Below are 17,377 nucleotides of genomic sequence, written 5' to 3' on the forward strand. Positions count from 1 at the left end.
CCCTTCGGACCGCGAGGCATAGGCGGTGGCCCACGTCGTCCATGCCTTACGCCGCCCTTGGTCATAGAAATGATGTAATTTGAATATAAATTATTTATAAATACGTATGTCAAGTTATATTTTTATTTCTACATAAAATATATTAAGAGTTTATGACCACTGTGCTGGGTGAGACGTTGTTGAAACAAAAAAGTTATGCATTCCATCACGTGCATAAACAGTGTCGTAATTAGCCAAGTGCAAATCAGCATATTCGTAAAATTTTGTTTATTTTGAACAATCCGGATAATCGAAAATCCGGATAATGGAGGTCCAGATAATGGAGGTTCTACTGTATATTAAAATCACGATAAAATATTTTCGCACGGGAAAAAATTTTTGAAAAAATTTGAAGACTTAATAAACATCCAAAAAAAACGGAAAAAATTTTTTCGGAGGGCCCAAATGCCCGAGTTTTATATAATGCTATGAAACTTGCCCGAGTTATCTCAGGTTTTAAAGATTGCAGCATTACTTCTTGCCGCCTGCAGATGGGCTGTGATTGGTCATCCATATTCAGCAAACGAGATCAACAATGCAGTTAAGGAGACAAATTCCCTGACTTTCCCTGACTTTTTCCAAACACTAATGAAAATCCCTGATTTTTCCTGACTTTCCAGGTGCGTAGGAACCCTGTATATATAAAAAAATTAGAAGGAAGGTTAATTTTAAACTGAAATTAATTGAGGAATTATTCAATAAATATGGTAACAGTATTGAGTAGTAATGGTGCATTTTTTAAAAATACAGTAATACAAGCTCTAAAATGATCAAATATATATTGTATTACTGTATTTTCCATGGTAAGAGAATCACATTTGCCTTCTCTAGGCTGCCTCCTAGGTTAACACTTTTCGAGCAAATCTGAAATATGAGAAAGTAGAAACTTAGAGAATTTGTATGATATGTGCAGCAAAGAAAAAAGAACTTTAGTAAAGTATTTTTGCAAACAATGCAATTAGCCTCTTTGTCTCATCTAATGCTTCAAACATTATCACATAAAAGTAAACTTCACATAAATCTGTGTAGTACTATTTTTTATGTTGTTATTATTTTTATATTATGGTCAGTATTTTTTTTCATTATTTCTGTATTTTCTATGATATTTGAATTATGTGTATTTCTGCATTTTTCCATAGTTTTGTATTACCTTTGTCTTTTATTAGTATTTTTGTATTATTTTTTCTTATTTTTCATCTGTAAATAAAGAAATTGATTTACTGTATATGCTTTCTTTAAAAATAAAAACAAAACATAAATTACAAACTAATCTTCCCTCTCCCATTATGAGTTATATATTTCTCTAAGCAGCTATAAAATGACAAAAAGATATAAAGTCAATCAAAATAAAAATTAGCCAAGCACAGCTTTAGAATCTGAACAAGCTATACTAGAGCCTATTATTTACATAGCTATCTCCATTTACCTTGCTGCAGGGTGTGGTTACATTTACAGAAATCTCAGTGAAGAAACTTTCTGCTACAATATTGTTTACATATTACTATTTACATTTCAACTATTATTATTATTATAAAAAACATAAAATTGCTTATTATAGTAGTTTTTTAAGAGAAAATTTCTAAATAATTATTTAGAAATTTTCTCTTATTACAGCAGGGAGAGATGTTTAATTTTCTGGCAAATTTATAGCTAGATGGTTTTGACAAGATGCTTACTTTTTTAAATGGTGTAAAAAATTACAATTATCATATCAGAGCTTAAAAGATGACTAAAACAAACAATTTTACAATGTTTGTTTACATTTTGTCTCCAAGGAGATAGCAGAAAGGAACATTGACTTTTGTGCCAAATCTATAGCTAGACAGTTCTGACAAGATTCTTATTCATTTAAATAGTGTCAATCAAAATATAAACAGCTAGACACAGCTTAGAAGGTACTTTTACAAGAGATTTAGCAACCAATTACCTACAACAAAGTCTCCCATTACTTTAAAAACAGGGAGGGGTTGAGTTTTGTGGAAAAACATATGTTACGAGGAAGATAATAAAATAATTATTGATTTAAATAGTGTCAGTTAACCCAGATAAAAGCCAACCAGAACGTACATTGCCTCAAATGTGATTATAATGAGATAATATATCAAATCAAATACAATATCCCAATGGATAACTTTGCATGACCCTATGCACACATTAATTAATCACATACTCCAAACTGATGATGGTGTGTAGATAAAGAAAACAAACAAAAATAAATCTTTTCAAACTCCTTCCATGTTCTTCATCAGGTTTTGTAACAATTTCCTAATGGTTCTTCGTAACAGCTTTTGGAATAAAATTTGAACAAGCATTTGAATGTAAGTTTGAGAAAATTATCAAAACCATGTTGCTCCTGTGCAGAGTTGTCCTACCAGGACTCAACGAATGGTTAAACCATGTTGTCAATCAATTCTTGACAGGCCATTGACAAAACCATTTCCCCTTTATAATTTGTGCACGCTGATGTAAAACTGGATTTAAAAATATGTATCTAAGGTGTTCCATCTAACCATCTAAGGTGTTCCATGAGGGCAAAGCAAGTATCGTATCCAATTGGATATGTATGAATATAAGGATTATGATACTTTCTACACGAAAATGACATCAATAAATGAGTATCTTTGACTTACTTGATTGGTCATTGCCACAAATATAGCTAACAAAAACAGAAAACTATTTCCAATGTAATTTTCATGTATTTTCTCTTCAGGATAAGTGAAGAACTTATAGGCCATGTAAGCCAGTGCTGGAATGGTAACCATAAAATTATCACCATTCGTTTCTATAAAATCATGGCGTGTTATCGCTGTTGGATCTATGTGATGTTCTCGGAATGGACGAATAAAAGCCTGTAGAAATAAATGATTGTTTAAGTAAAAATATTTAGTTATTTAAATTAATATAAAATTAATAATATAAAATTAATTTTATACATTAATAAAACATCATCATCAACATCAAGAGTAATGAAAAAACTAGTCATTTAATAATGATTCTATTAAAATTATTAAATACTGCAATAAAAAAAATTATACTATAGAGATAAGCATGTTTATAAAAATAGATATGGCTTAAGAATAAATTTCAGTTCAGTAGAAATAAGTATTCATCAAGACTAGATTTTAAAATGAAACAACTTGAAAATATATGTCTGTAAAGCATAAAAAGTAGTTTGATAGTATTTAGGACCAAATATAATTTTAAATTAAGATCCAATTTTCAGTAAATACTCATACAGATAATATGTCTGTCTGCCACTTAATAAACTGTGACTTATGTCACTTAATAAATTATGTCATTTATAAATTATGACATTTATAAATTATAACATTATGTCACTTAATGTTAAAAGTCAACATACAATAGTTATAAATAAAAAATATAAAAAATATGACCAGTCATACAAGTTAAAAAAAAAAAATGAATAGTTAAAAGTTAAATTTATCTCAATGTAGAAGACATGGTTGCTATATCTTCAAATTCTGTGTGTAGCGTCTTTGCAATCCAAACAATAATTTTGGTAAATGATCAAATAGCAATTAGTTAGAAAACCATACGTTAGGGTTTAAATAAACCATAACGTTTTTCTAACCAATTGCTGTTTGATCATTTACCTAAATTATTGTTTGGATTGCAACGATGCTACACACAGAATAAATTTCTCTTTTTCAAATAAAACTTTTTTTGTTTTAAAATTTTTTAAAAAATTAAAATTTTAAAAATAGCCTACATTTCTTGATGTTCCAAAATAAAAATACTTACTTTTCCAATAATTGGTAGTTCTACAGAACCCCATGTATCTGCTCCCCAATGGACTAATCCACTCAAAAAATCTGCTGTAATTATTCCACAAACTGAAAATAAATTTTATAAAATATTTTTTTAAGAAAAAAGAACAGCTTAAATTATAAAAATACTTAAAAACTAAGCAGCTACTTCNTTTTGTTTTGTATTATATGCCTGAAGATGTCTGTTATAAATGGATGAAAACATCAGTAAATATTTCTTAATTTCAAATATGCTGGTATTGTTATGTTGTGTATCTACATAATAAAAAAAACAAGAGTTGGAGTCAATCCATTTTTACCCTCTGCCTTCTCTAGTAGCGGATTTGCTTCTGACTCAGACTGTAGACCTGGTTTAAACATTCAATTCTTAGTTTTTTGTATTTTCAACTTTTTTGTAATTAAAATAAACATTAGTTTTGCTGGCAATATATGAAGGTGTACTGTTATTAATTCATCTTATTCTGTTCAAGATTAATTTTGTTTAAATACAGAGTTCATCTTTACTTCAACACTGGAGTAAAATCCTCACTTCTGTAACCTGTTACTGAAATGAAAAAGACTCTCTGGATCGTACCAGACTTCCTGGTATACACTCCACCCCATTTAAGGACAACAGATGGGGCAAGGACTTGTTATATATTGGTTCTACCAAACGTTCCTTAAGTACTCATGTAAGAGCAGACATTCAACATGGACAGCACACTACTGCCCTCGCTACATATGCATCTGATCCAGATATCGAGACGGAGTTTGACAAGGCCAAAATCATTGTCAGCACACCCTACCAGCACCATCTTAAATGGTTACAAGCCATAGCCATTTACAAAGCTGGCCGAGAAACCACCTGTGTCAACTGGGAGGAGCTTAATCTGTCAGACACTCATAGATGCCAATCCGTAATTATATCCATCAACGCACAATCAGTAGACCCTCATAACTCAGGTTCCTATAACGGAGATTCCTATAACATGGCGAAAAAATTGCGACAGTATTCGTATAAAGACGCTAAAAGGAACTCATAAAATGTCGTCACTGACTCGTGTCACAACAGGATTAGTTGAATCTAGACCAATAGTAGACAAACAGCCAAACTACTTACATGCTAGAGAGTTTAGGCGAGTAAGTTGAGTTTACTATAGTCTGTACAGTATTATATATAAATTAGGTGCTGTATATATAATTATATATTAACTTAATTTATTTTAACTTTATTATAATTATATACTGTAAAGTCTCTTTTTATACGGATTATTTTTATGCGATTTTGAAGTTGTGCGGTTTGTATTTCATCCAAAAATTTTTTGGACAAACATACATATAGACTTGTTTAAAAAGCCCGCGTATAGACAGTCTCCAAAAATCGTGGAACGCTCAAAGCTCACTCCATTTGTTCCACTGACATATAACGTTTATGGATGTAAAGGACAGCTAGATCCACCTTAATCGCTTTAGTTCCTAGCAATTTTTGATATAAATGTAATTAAACATAAAAAATACTTAAAACTGAAAAAAAATGAAAGAAATGCATTAATTTTGAAGAAAAAGCTTCAAAGTTTAACTTCCTTTGTCTCGCCCTTCTGTGAAATTTAACACCGATGAGTCATTGTTTACACATCTGGATGACCTTGAACACAGCTGGAGTTGGATTTCCTGGGGCATTCTCATAGACATCGCGGGAGGACAAGGGTTTAAAGTAGGGTGAACACTAACTGCCGTATATTTTTAAATATTTTTTAAAAATTTGGAGACTTAAAAAAACATTCCAAAAATTCAAAAAAAATTTCAAAAATGCCCTTAAGGGCAGTGTTTTATGTAACACTATGTAACCTGCCCGAGTTAACTCGGGAGAGAAACTAAAGGGATTTTAATTAACTCTTCACATCCAGATGTCAGTGATTTGTTTTTAGAGTGAGCTTTTGCAATTCGGGGTTTTTAGAGTGAGCTTTTGCAAATTTGCCCTTGTACATGATACTTACTATCGACAAGTGCTATTACATCATTCTGAGTTTCGCATTGAAAGGTATAAACTGTAATTGTTTTGAAATTAAATTTTATTTTAGCGGTGTTTTGTTAATTTTTATAATAAGTAGCGAGTTTAAATTTTGCTGATTTCAAGTTGCAGTATTAAGCAGCCTATTTCTTTTAATTTCTGCAAACTTTTTTATGCGGTTTTAAGTTAATTTTAACTTGTTGTTTTGGTTTTATGCGATTTTAGAAAATTATGGAACGTATCCCTACTTTTTCAAGGCAAGTAAAGTCTTTTTTTATGCGAATTTTTTGTATGTGCTTTTCTGTAGAACGTATCCACCGCATAAAAAGAGACCTTACAGTATATACTTTACGCCGTCCAGCACCATGCTATGGAGAGTTTAGGCGAGTAAGTTGAGTTTACTATCGTCTGTACAGTATGTAAATTAGGTACCGTAAGTCTAATACAGTACTGTAATTTTATACATTTCTTGTGAAAGAAACATTTCTTATTCAACGGCCATAAAAATTATTTATATTAATATGTCTCCAAAGGTCAACGAATTTTTTGCAGAAAAATAACTTATCAGAAATCGCGGCCGCTGTTTGGTGCACTGCTCCGCGACAAAAACAAGCTTAAGCAATGGCAACGTCAAACAGTGCACACTCGGTAAGTAATCCTACAATTTTTTTGTTGGTAAGTAATTTTTTTCAGTAAGTAATCTTACAAAACTGCGAACTGGTGGCGTAAGAGTGGGAGAAGGGAAATGATACTAAAACTTAACTTACATAACATAATGTAACAATAACTTAGAAAAGATTAAAAAATTAGTGTTGTTTTATATATTTTTAAAAAATTTTTATTCACTGCTCTTTGCTTTCTTTCCTTCACTTCCACCAGCACTTTCACTGGATAGAGGTCGCTTGGTAAAATATCTATCCAAAGAGGTTTGGCTTTGCCTACTTTTTAAAATGTTTCTAAAATGACTTAGGCAAATGTCATTACTCCGAGCAGCAATACGGCCAGTGTGAACCTTGTCGGGATGTTTCTTTTCAATAAAATCAATCACTTTCTGATAATATCTCAAGATTTCCTTTATTGAGCAAGATCCTTCCACGACGAAGCAAACACGTGGACTGAGACCGAAGTGAATAAAAAATGGCACTGTGAACTAATGTAACGTCATATGGTGAGTTTTTGTTCATATCGTGGAACAAAAACATGTTCGAATTTCATGTTGTATCCTGAAAATTTTGTATACTGAGGCGTTCGTATCCTGAGGTACCACTGTATTAGTATAGATTAATATATTACATTAAATTTTAAAATTTCAACTTACAGGCTGCAAGGAGGATATAGCTCCATTGACTAGGTTGAAAATAATACATCAGTTGGCAGAAATTGATTGCCATTAAAGTAAGGCACAATATCACACAGATCATTTCTTGAATACGTTTACCTAGATTAAAAATATTAAAATTTTGTAATAGGAAATATCATTATTTTTTAACATTTTATATAAAATCCTTTCACAAACATTAAAAATTAAATTTACCAAAATAAAACCATATAAGCATTATTTAGTACAGTATAACTTCATTTTTACAATCAAACTGATTCCTGAAAATTGTTAAATGAATTGTGTTTCTCTAAGTTCAGTCATAAAAGAAAACTATATTCCTTAAATTACAGCTTTAATTAAATAAAAGATATATAGTAACTTTAATGTTATGTCAATACATTCTCATTTTGGAAATAAAAAAAAATGTACACACAATGAGGTCTGCACATATTTTTGCATATTCCATTTTATCCACATTTATAGTAATTGGACTTTTTTCTTTGTTTTAGTGTAGCATAGTTACCAACTATGCTACCACCACCTAACCAGATGGTTATTTGAGATTTGTGGGATTATATAAAGATTTGTAATCTTGTAAAATAGTAAGGCTGATAATGCATTGTAAGGCCTTCCCTGTATTGCTGTGTAGCAACAGGAAAATATATTCAATATGATAAGAAAAAGTAAGACAGAGATAGGAAATAAATCACAACCAGAAAAATTGTTGTCCTTAATAATTGCAGTGAAAGTCAATAAACTGACTGATAACAACTGTCATGAGTACACTGTAACAAAATAAATTATTAACAAGGCAAAACATTACACAAAAAGTATATTAACAGGAGGCACTCACTCATCATGCAATATCAAGACTAATGACACATCAAGATGGAACACATGATAAATCCGGGTTTGGATTTATGATGTGTCCCATAAAATATCAATACTTGACCTTTTTTAAATTGTGACATTAAAGAGTATAAAGCTATTGCCATATTCTTGACAGTGTTTATGGTAACCCCTTGTTTGGTAAAAGAGTGCAGTTTTCTTCAGCCAAGTTTTGTGGAGTATCACTTGATTATATATAGTCTCTTATGAAATTTATACCTTAAGATAGTTTAAGACAAGACCAGGTATATCTTCTGGTTATGCAGAGGTATGAACTCATGGAAAAAATTGGAGTCTACAATCACATGTCCTCTTTTGGATTTTTACTATATGGTTATACCCAAAATAGCCTTTGCTCCCTTTGTAAGGACTGTCAGACTAAACTGTAAAGTTTGGCAGCATACTGCATGCCTTGCAATTACTGGCCACATCTATGATTCCAAGTAGTTCTCTTGATGGGTCTTCCTCCTCTGCATCTGTACTTTCAAACTGAGGCTATGTTTGACAAACATTATCTAGTCTTCTTTCTCTCTCTCATCTTGACTGACATATGAATAATGTAACTTTGTTCACAGAACATTGTCTAGTTTACAGATATGTCCAAAATTAGTAACAGTATAGGTGCTAGCATTTGTGGGAGGCAATCAGTAAAGACTTTTTGTCTTGCTGGATAGGTTCCTCCACTTCAAGCAAAGTTGTTTGTGTGTTTGCACTATTTTACACAGAGGTCCTCTTAAGATTATTAGGAGGACCTAATAAGGAAATACTTGAATATATTCCAATACCTTCACTATGATTACAGAGATGGCTAAAACCTATCTATATTAAACTGGTAGACTATTCTAACATTCCTGTACACAATTTGGCAAGGATTGTCCTTTTTGTTTGAAAAATTTTCAAATAGTATTAGAATATCAAGTATTTCTTTTGTAAAACTTTAATCTTAACAGTGGGTCAACAGATTAACAAAATTTTGGTGAAGATTATATAAATACTAATCATTTTCTGGGAGATGCATTCTACATCCAATTTTCTCTCTTATTACATTTATTATTTTTAATTCTCTCCCATCCTCTCTGATTACCAATATCTCAAACACTATAAGACAATCCAAGCTTTGTATAATTTCACGATTAACATCTTAAATTTCATTTGATAGCATTAATTATCTTTCAATTAAATGATGCATTCTATATATAATTTATATCTACCAAGAGCTATTTACAACAAACTTTTCCATCAAACAAATGGATGAATCTTTTAATTGCATGTTTAGAGTTAGACTTGAAATCTGAACCATTAACCTCTCCAACTCTCACCATACAGAATATTGGAAATGCTTAGAAAACTGTTTTACAAGTAAATATCATATTCATTTTTCTGTTGATCAAAATTTATTTTTATTGTATGCTATGTGATGATGATAAGGTAATATAGATAATATATTACAATGCATAATTTTGATGATGATTTTAATAAAAATTCTTCTAGAATGATTTTGTAGTTAGTCACTATTTCCACATCAAAGTGCTTATTATTCTGAGAAGTAATACCTCAAGTGGACTTTTGAACTAGTCAAATGACACTTGGAAAAATTTATTTTTTTTAAATATTCAAACATTAGAGAAACATGTTACAATCAAGAAGTCATATTGTAATAATTAAGAAATAACTAGCTTTGGATATAAGAACATAATAATACATTTATATTCTAGCAACAAATTTTAAAATCAAAAACAAATTCTGCTATTTTTGACTAATTATAAAAAAAATGAACAAAAAGTTTTTACTGACATCTAAATGTCCAACTGCAACTGCTGATTAAGATCATATGCTTAACACCTTTTAATTTCCAGCAAAATCTTTTTATTTTTACTAATGTTTTTGTTTAAACCAGGGCTGTGAAATTGTTAGACTAACTCTCCAACTCAAAAAATACTGCCTGACTCAAGACTCCTGTCTACAAATAATAATTTAAAGTATACTTCTTTCATTGTATTAACCCAGAATGACATTTCATAACTACCAAGTGAATCATCAGGCATTCCTGTCAAAACTGAAAGTACTTATCCTTTTTTTTTTTCAAAGAATTTTTCACTATCACCACTATCAACTTTAACAACACTAACACGCAATGTTTTCCCTCTGAGGCTATAATAAAGTATTCAACAAACACTAGATTTAATCCAATTCTTGTTAGCTGCTTTGCATGAGTCTTTTGACAAAAATTTAGAATTAGCTAACATAGAATTTATTTTACTATCAATTTCTGAAAGGAAATCAACAATTATTAGTGATATGCAAAGAAAGATCATGAAGTAGGGGAATCATCATAAAATAAAATCTTGCATTACAGGAGGTTCCTATAATACAATATAGGAGGCCAACATTCCTATTAGGAGCTTAATATAAAGTACATAATAAACAATAATATCTATTCAAAAATATTTTTAAACAAAATATGTATTTTGTTTAAAAATAATTTTAAACGGTTTTGTAACATATATCAAAAATAATTTTAAACTGTAAACATACTTTGTTCCAGAAACAATTTTAATTTGAATTTGTAAATCGTTTGTAAAAAATGCATTTAATTTTAATGTAGTCATTTTGTTTTGTATTATATGCCTGAAGATGTCTGTTATAAATGGATGAAAACATCAGTAAATATTTCTTAATTTCAAATATGCTGGTATTGTTATGTTGTGTATCTACATAATAAAAAAAACAAGAGTTGGAGTCAATCCATTTTTACCCTCTGCCTTCTCTAGTAGCGGATTTGCTTCTGACTCAGACTGTAGACCTGGTTTAAACATTCAATTCTTAGTTTTTTGTATTTTCAACTTTTTTGTAATTAAAATAAACATTAGTTTTGCTGGCAATATATGAAGGTGTACTGTTATTAATTCATCTTATTCTGTTCAAGATTAATTTTGTTTAAATACAGAGTTCATCTTTACTTCAACACTGGAGTAAAATCCTCACTTCTGTAACCTGTTACTGAAATGAAAAAGACTCTCTGGATCGTACCAGACTTCCTGGTATACACTCCACCCCATTTAAGGACAACAGATGGGGCAAGGACTTGTTATATATTGGTTCTACCAAACGTTCCTTAAGTACTCATGTAAGAGCAGACATTCAACATGGACAGCACACTACTGCCCTCGCTACATATGCATCTGATCCAGATATCGAGACGGAGTTTGACAAGGCCAAAATCATTGTCAGCACACCCTACCAGCACCATCTTAAATGGTTACAAGCCATAGCCATTTACAAAGCTGGCCGAGAAACCACCTGTGTCAACTGGGAGGAGCTTAATCTGTCAGACACTCATAGATGCCAATCCGTAATTATATCCATCAACGCACAATCACGTATGCCCGGCGAAACGGGATTTCGTCGAAATGACATTCAATTTCATTTTAAATCTTTACATTCTATTCTGAAGCATTCCAAACCTATTTGATCCGAAGAAGAACTTTGCGATAGTTCGAAAACATTTGTCACCCACTGTATTTTTTTACATGTAACGCATTGGTAACAGGTTACAGAAGTGTTAATTTTGTTTACTGAAAATTTTTATTAGTTATTTTTTATGCTAGAATTTTCATATGATATGACCTAAAAATAGGCAATGCAACTATCTGCTGGCCATTAAAAATGCTACACCAGGAAGGAAAGCAAATAGCAGAATCAAATTTATCATACTTATACAGTATAATAACAGGAAGACATGATTAAATTAACAGATAATTTTGAGGTACATAGCATGCAAAAATTAGTTCCCAGAGCAGCCGCCTCTAGCAGTAATAACAGCTGTAATTTGGCTGGGCATTGAATTGAACAGAGTTTGGATGTCAGTTACAGGTACGGTAGTCTATATGGACACAACTCTATGCCAGAGTTCAACTATCATACTGGGTGGCAAGTGGTGGTTGCCAGTTTCTCGGCAACCACTGACCAGACGCTCTCAATTGATGACAGATCTGAAGAACATGCTGTCAAGGACAAAAGTCAAACACTCTGTATTCAGAAAGGTCAGGACAGCATGGACAGCATGTGGTCGTGCAGTGTCCTGTTGATAGGTAGCATGACAAAAGCCTTTAAGATAGTGCACAGTGATGGGCCTTAACACATCAGAAATGTAATGAAGGCTGTCCAAATTACTGGCTATGCAAACAAACAAGAGCTGACTGGGATGTGTACCCAATGGCACCCCATACCATCACTTGAGGTGCTGGGCCCACAAGACAATGATGAATGCAAACTGACAATGATCATTCCCTTCAATGCCTCCACACACTGATACGGCCATCATGATGCTGTACACAGAACAAGGCTTCGTCGTAAAAGATGACATGATATCATCTACTCCTGTGTATATATTCATCGTTAAACTCACCATTGTAGGCACACCTGTCTCTGCTGCAGCTTCAAGGGAGGCCACAGCAATGGTTGCCATGCTGATAATCCATGGTGCTGCAGATGTAATCTTACTGACTGTGCAGACACTTGTTTTGAAAACAACCAAAGTTCTTGACTCAGGGTACATGATGTGGCTGTATGATACTGCAAGACCTTGTGAAAATGATGTCTGTCCTCTTGGGTGTTACTGATTACAGGCTGCTGAGATCCTGCACAGCATTCTATATGACCCTTCTGGACCCATCAATTCCATATTCTCGTGACAGTCATGGGGTCATGACCAACACAAGCGGCAATAGCATGTAACAATAAACTGCAGTCTCTACAGGCCATGCTTTTACCATGATCAAATGCTGACACATACTGGTAGACATTCCTCCTTACATGAGGCATAACAAAATCTTTACACAAGCAATCGACATACAAATGCAATTTCCGTATGAGAAACCAGCTTTGCAATCTTCCTTTTTATACAGACTAAGTGGCCTTATTCCTATCTGCTTTACAAGCATGCATTGAAATGCTAATCATTTGACTATCCCAGCATGTTGTACATACCTTTCATACAAATTTTGCATTTCTTGCATGCTGCCTTAATGGTGTAGCAATTTTAATGGCCAGCAGTGCATATTTGTACAAATAGATCAAATTATGGATGGCTGAAATAGTATTTAAATATAAAAATAACTCGGTTCTTAAATCAATTATTTTTCTTATAAATTTATCTTCAGGATGATTTTATCATTGTTTAATTCTTTAAAATTTTTAATAATTTAAATATATGTTTAGAGAATCAGCCCATAATGTAATTTAAAGTTAAAACATGTGTAAACCAAAGACACATTACAAACTATCAATTCAAACTACAAAACCTTAGAATAAATTTAATTAAAAGTATATGTAAGACAGTGTTGCTATGTGTAGTACTTCTCAACCAAATGACATTATTATTAAAGATTTAGTATAAAAATAAAATTAAAAGAATCCAGAAATATTTGGTTGGTTGTTTTGTATGAGTGCAGTCAAAGAAAAATCATAGTATCTGACAAAAGGATTATTACAACCTATTTGAGAATTAGATACAGGATACTCTTGACATTTTATGCAGTAAATCTGTTTAGATTTATTTATTCAGGAATCATTAGGCTTCAAATCTCCACTTGAAATCCAATAAAATGATTTCTGAAAAGATTAATACCGCCAAAAAAAAAAAGTCATTTAAGTTATTAAATAATAACAATATAGTGTGATTTATTTTTAACAACTGAAAGATTGGTACCAATCAAAATTTGCCATCAGATAGTTGTTACATATAGAGAACATAAATTAAAAATGCCAAGTTGTGAAAAAATAGTGATCATATTTCTATTTTGACATCAGTTATGAAGATAATCTTTACTAAGAAAAGTACATATTGTCATCACTTCTGAAACAATTGCAAACTGTAAGCTAACAACCTACAGCTTCTACAAATTCATTCTCTTATAATGTTAATTTACATGAACAAGTTCAATCTTTACAAGCATCCAAAGTTTGATCACAATGTAATGTTTGCTCTGGTATAAATTGTCTTCCATGTGTGTTGTGGCCGAATTGGAAACAAACCCCCTTTGTTTGCAGATAACTTTCCCAACATATGCTCACCAAAATTTATCAATATTTATCAATAGATCTATTATAAATAATAGATCTATTGAATAAATAATGCTTGTCAATTATAAAAAAAAATCTAATCATTATGCTGTTCTTGTTTAGATATTTCTATGCTGCATACCATTTGAAGCATAATAAAATATAATACATAAAATAAATAAGTAGGAAGTGAATGTAATTTGGAAAACAATGAGAATAAGGTAACAGTACTGATAATTTGTCTTATACAGAGAAGTTAGTAATTAACTATTACCAAATATTCAAAAACAAATTGATTAACTTGCTGATAATTATTTACATCAATCTCTGTAATTAATTAGGTATTAAAATTCCTTAAGATGACAGATTTCAGAATGACTTGGTTTCTGTTCTCTGCATTACAATATTGGGATTGGTATTTCTGATGTCATAGCAAAATACTAGATTTTGGAACTTCAATCATTTGCTGTCGTGCAACCTCCAACATCACATCTGAGAAGTATTTGAATACCTAGCAAAAGTTCATAGGAATAGAGAATACTTTACAAGAAATGAGACTTTTAAGAAGTTTTTATTCAGATATGAAGTAAACAAATATTTGATTGCATCTTATATCAGAATTAAATCAAAATATTAAATTATCTTTCTCATATTTTTAGCTTTTAATCAATTCTCATCACAAATCAAATAAAACTGTTAAGATAAAAGACAGTACAAAGATTAAAATATTAACCTTTTAAAGTTTACATTATGAAGCTATTCTTAAATTTTTCTATTATTTTATATTTTCACTATTAAGTTTTTTTTATATTTTTTTTATCATAATTGTTCCTATTTCATTTGTAATAAGAACTTAGATTATTTTCCTCTTATTTTCATTTTTTAATCTTATATTTTGATTTTATCAAATTTCATTATAAAAAACAGAACACTTAAGTAAATTACTTAATTAAATTTTACATATCTTTAATATACTTAAAATAAATGACTAATAAATACTTTTGAAGTATGAAAGCATTAATAACTTAGTTTCTATTATACATTTATTCAATCTTTTTATAATAATTTGTTCAGATTTAAAACATTGAATTATTTGAGCATTAAATTCCTTCATAAAAACATTTCTGAATTAATAATAGACATGAACTGAATAACTAACAAATGTCAAGGGAAGGACACACCCAAAAACTAACAGCTGATTGCCAAATAGTCTTCATCTGCAATTTTGACAAAATGTAAAATTTGAAAATAAAATCTACATTTTTTTTAAAAACATGTACTAATATAGTTCATCATTTTTTAATATTGTAATTTTGAATTTTAACTTAATAATAATATATAAAAATATGTCACAATAGAATACATTTCATATAAAAATATTTTTAACAAACAGAATTATAATATATATATAATTTAATTTACTAATAGTGTTTTCCAACATTATAATTTTAATGAAAATTATATAATAAAGGAGAAAGCAAAATTCAGGAAAATTGACTTTTTCATATCATAGTATATTAAAGAAAATAAAGTCCTTAACAAAAACAAATTTTTTATAAGTAGTTTTTGGAAATAAAATATCTACATAATAAAGCAATTTTCAAAGACCTGAATTTATTATTTGTTTTCGAATCTTAGTTTTTTTCTTCTACTGAAAACTAATTGCAATGAAATATGCAGGGTGCTTAAAAAAATTGTTAACATTTATATGAAGAAGGGACACAGTCAGTCACTAAAGCAAAAAGTAAGACAATACATACTTTTTTGAGAAATCCACAACTTGCAAATGAGAGAGAACTATGCAGAGGACAACTTGCACTATAAATGGCATTAAAGAAAAATCACTTCTATATTAATGTTAACATTTTTTTGAAGCACCCTATATATAGCCTCCCTTTTATTAACAAATTTTATTTTAGAAAACATTTCTTTCTTCCAGAACTTAAAAATTAAAAAAAACAGTGTTATCTAATTTATTACGCAATATATTTTGTGTAATGAATATAATATATTATATAATTATGTATATTATTTAAAATAAAAACACAATCTTCATGTACCATAATTAAAACACTAACTTCAAAATAGATTTAAACAGAAAAGTTTCACTCATAGAATTACAGTACTTTAAACAATTGTTTAGAATTCAAATTTTTCAGATTTGAATTTTAAATCAAGAACTATTGCAATTAGAATTTGTTACTTAACAAATGATACACTTTTTAATTACTTGTTTAAATATCTTAAATTTAATTGCAATTATAAATGCCCAGACCAAAAAATTTAAATCTTAAATTTTAAGTACAAGGCCCAAAAATAATTTCTTTTAAAATATTAAGAAGATATATATCCATGGGTGTAGCCAGGAAGGGGCATGGGTGGGCACGGCCCCCCAGTTAACCTGGTGCCCTCCCCAGAAAATTACAGCCGAAAAAGTGTTGAGCTGATTTGCAAAAAGAAATAAAAATTTGAAGCTAATTTAAATGGGTGTAATGTACCATGGCCTGCAATTAATCTGTGAATATTGGACTGAACTTCAAATAATTTCTTGAATGGATCCGTGATAATTCTTTACAACCTGACAATGTGAAGTTATAGGAAAGTTGAGAAATTCTGATCCTTAAAAAAATCTGAAAATCTTGCTAGGGCTGCCTCTGATTTGGGCAGTAAAAAAAGTTCTTTTTCCAATTTGGCCCGGAGGAAAAAACTGTTGGCCACCCCTGGTCTATATCTAGATTAAAGACGGTGAACTATATTAAAGAATGGTAAAAAAAAATAATTGATTGGTTAATTTTTGTTTAAGGCATTGCTAGAGTTTGATATTAATGTTACGAGAACGTATGATTAAAGGACGTTTCATATTTTGTGTGTGTTAAGTTATTGTCGATTCTTATGGAAATTTCATTTTAATTGAACAATAATTTAAAATAATTCAATTTTGTGTCAGGTTGGCCTCTACTAGGACCCCATAACAAAACTCTGCCTATGCCAATGTATATATCTAACATTTTTGAATAAGATTCACTCAAATTTTCTATGGTTATTTATTTGTTGCATACTAATTAATCAATGCCTATAATAATAATAATAATAATAATTACAAGATTTTTATTCTTGAATACTTTTGGGTCTGCAGATTTTTAAATTTATAAAATTAAAATTGATTAAGAATAGTAAATCAAATATAATAGCTATTAATATGTCAGAGCTTATTCTAAATCATTTTATTTTCTTTTAACTGTTTTTGAAATTTTGTCATTTGTTTCAAAAATCAGTAAATATATAATA

At 30.3% G+C, this 17,377-nt stretch overlaps 1 protein-coding gene across 1 annotated transcript in view; it reads right to left on the reverse strand.

Moving 5' to 3' along the window:
• LOC111615989 (transmembrane protein 189-like) overlaps positions 1-17,377 on the reverse strand; it is a 53,938-nt gene that overhangs the window by 20,571 nt on the left and 15,990 nt on the right. The window contains exons 2-4 of the mRNA XM_023357430.1: positions 7,136-7,255; positions 3,802-3,893; positions 2,670-2,888 (exon numbers count right to left, since the gene is read on the reverse strand). Of these exons, the coding sequence (XP_023213198.1) occupies positions 2,670-2,888; positions 3,802-3,893; positions 7,136-7,255 (431 nt within the window). The remainder of the gene's footprint in view (positions 1-2,669; positions 2,889-3,801; positions 3,894-7,135; positions 7,256-17,377) is intronic.

The sequence above is a fragment of the Centruroides sculpturatus genome, unplaced genomic scaffold, assembly GCF_000671375.1.
Source record: "Centruroides sculpturatus isolate CEXI.00-Female unplaced genomic scaffold, Cexi_2.0 scaffold530, whole genome shotgun sequence".
Classification (NCBI taxonomy): domain Eukaryota; kingdom Metazoa; phylum Arthropoda; class Arachnida; order Scorpiones; family Buthidae; genus Centruroides; species Centruroides sculpturatus.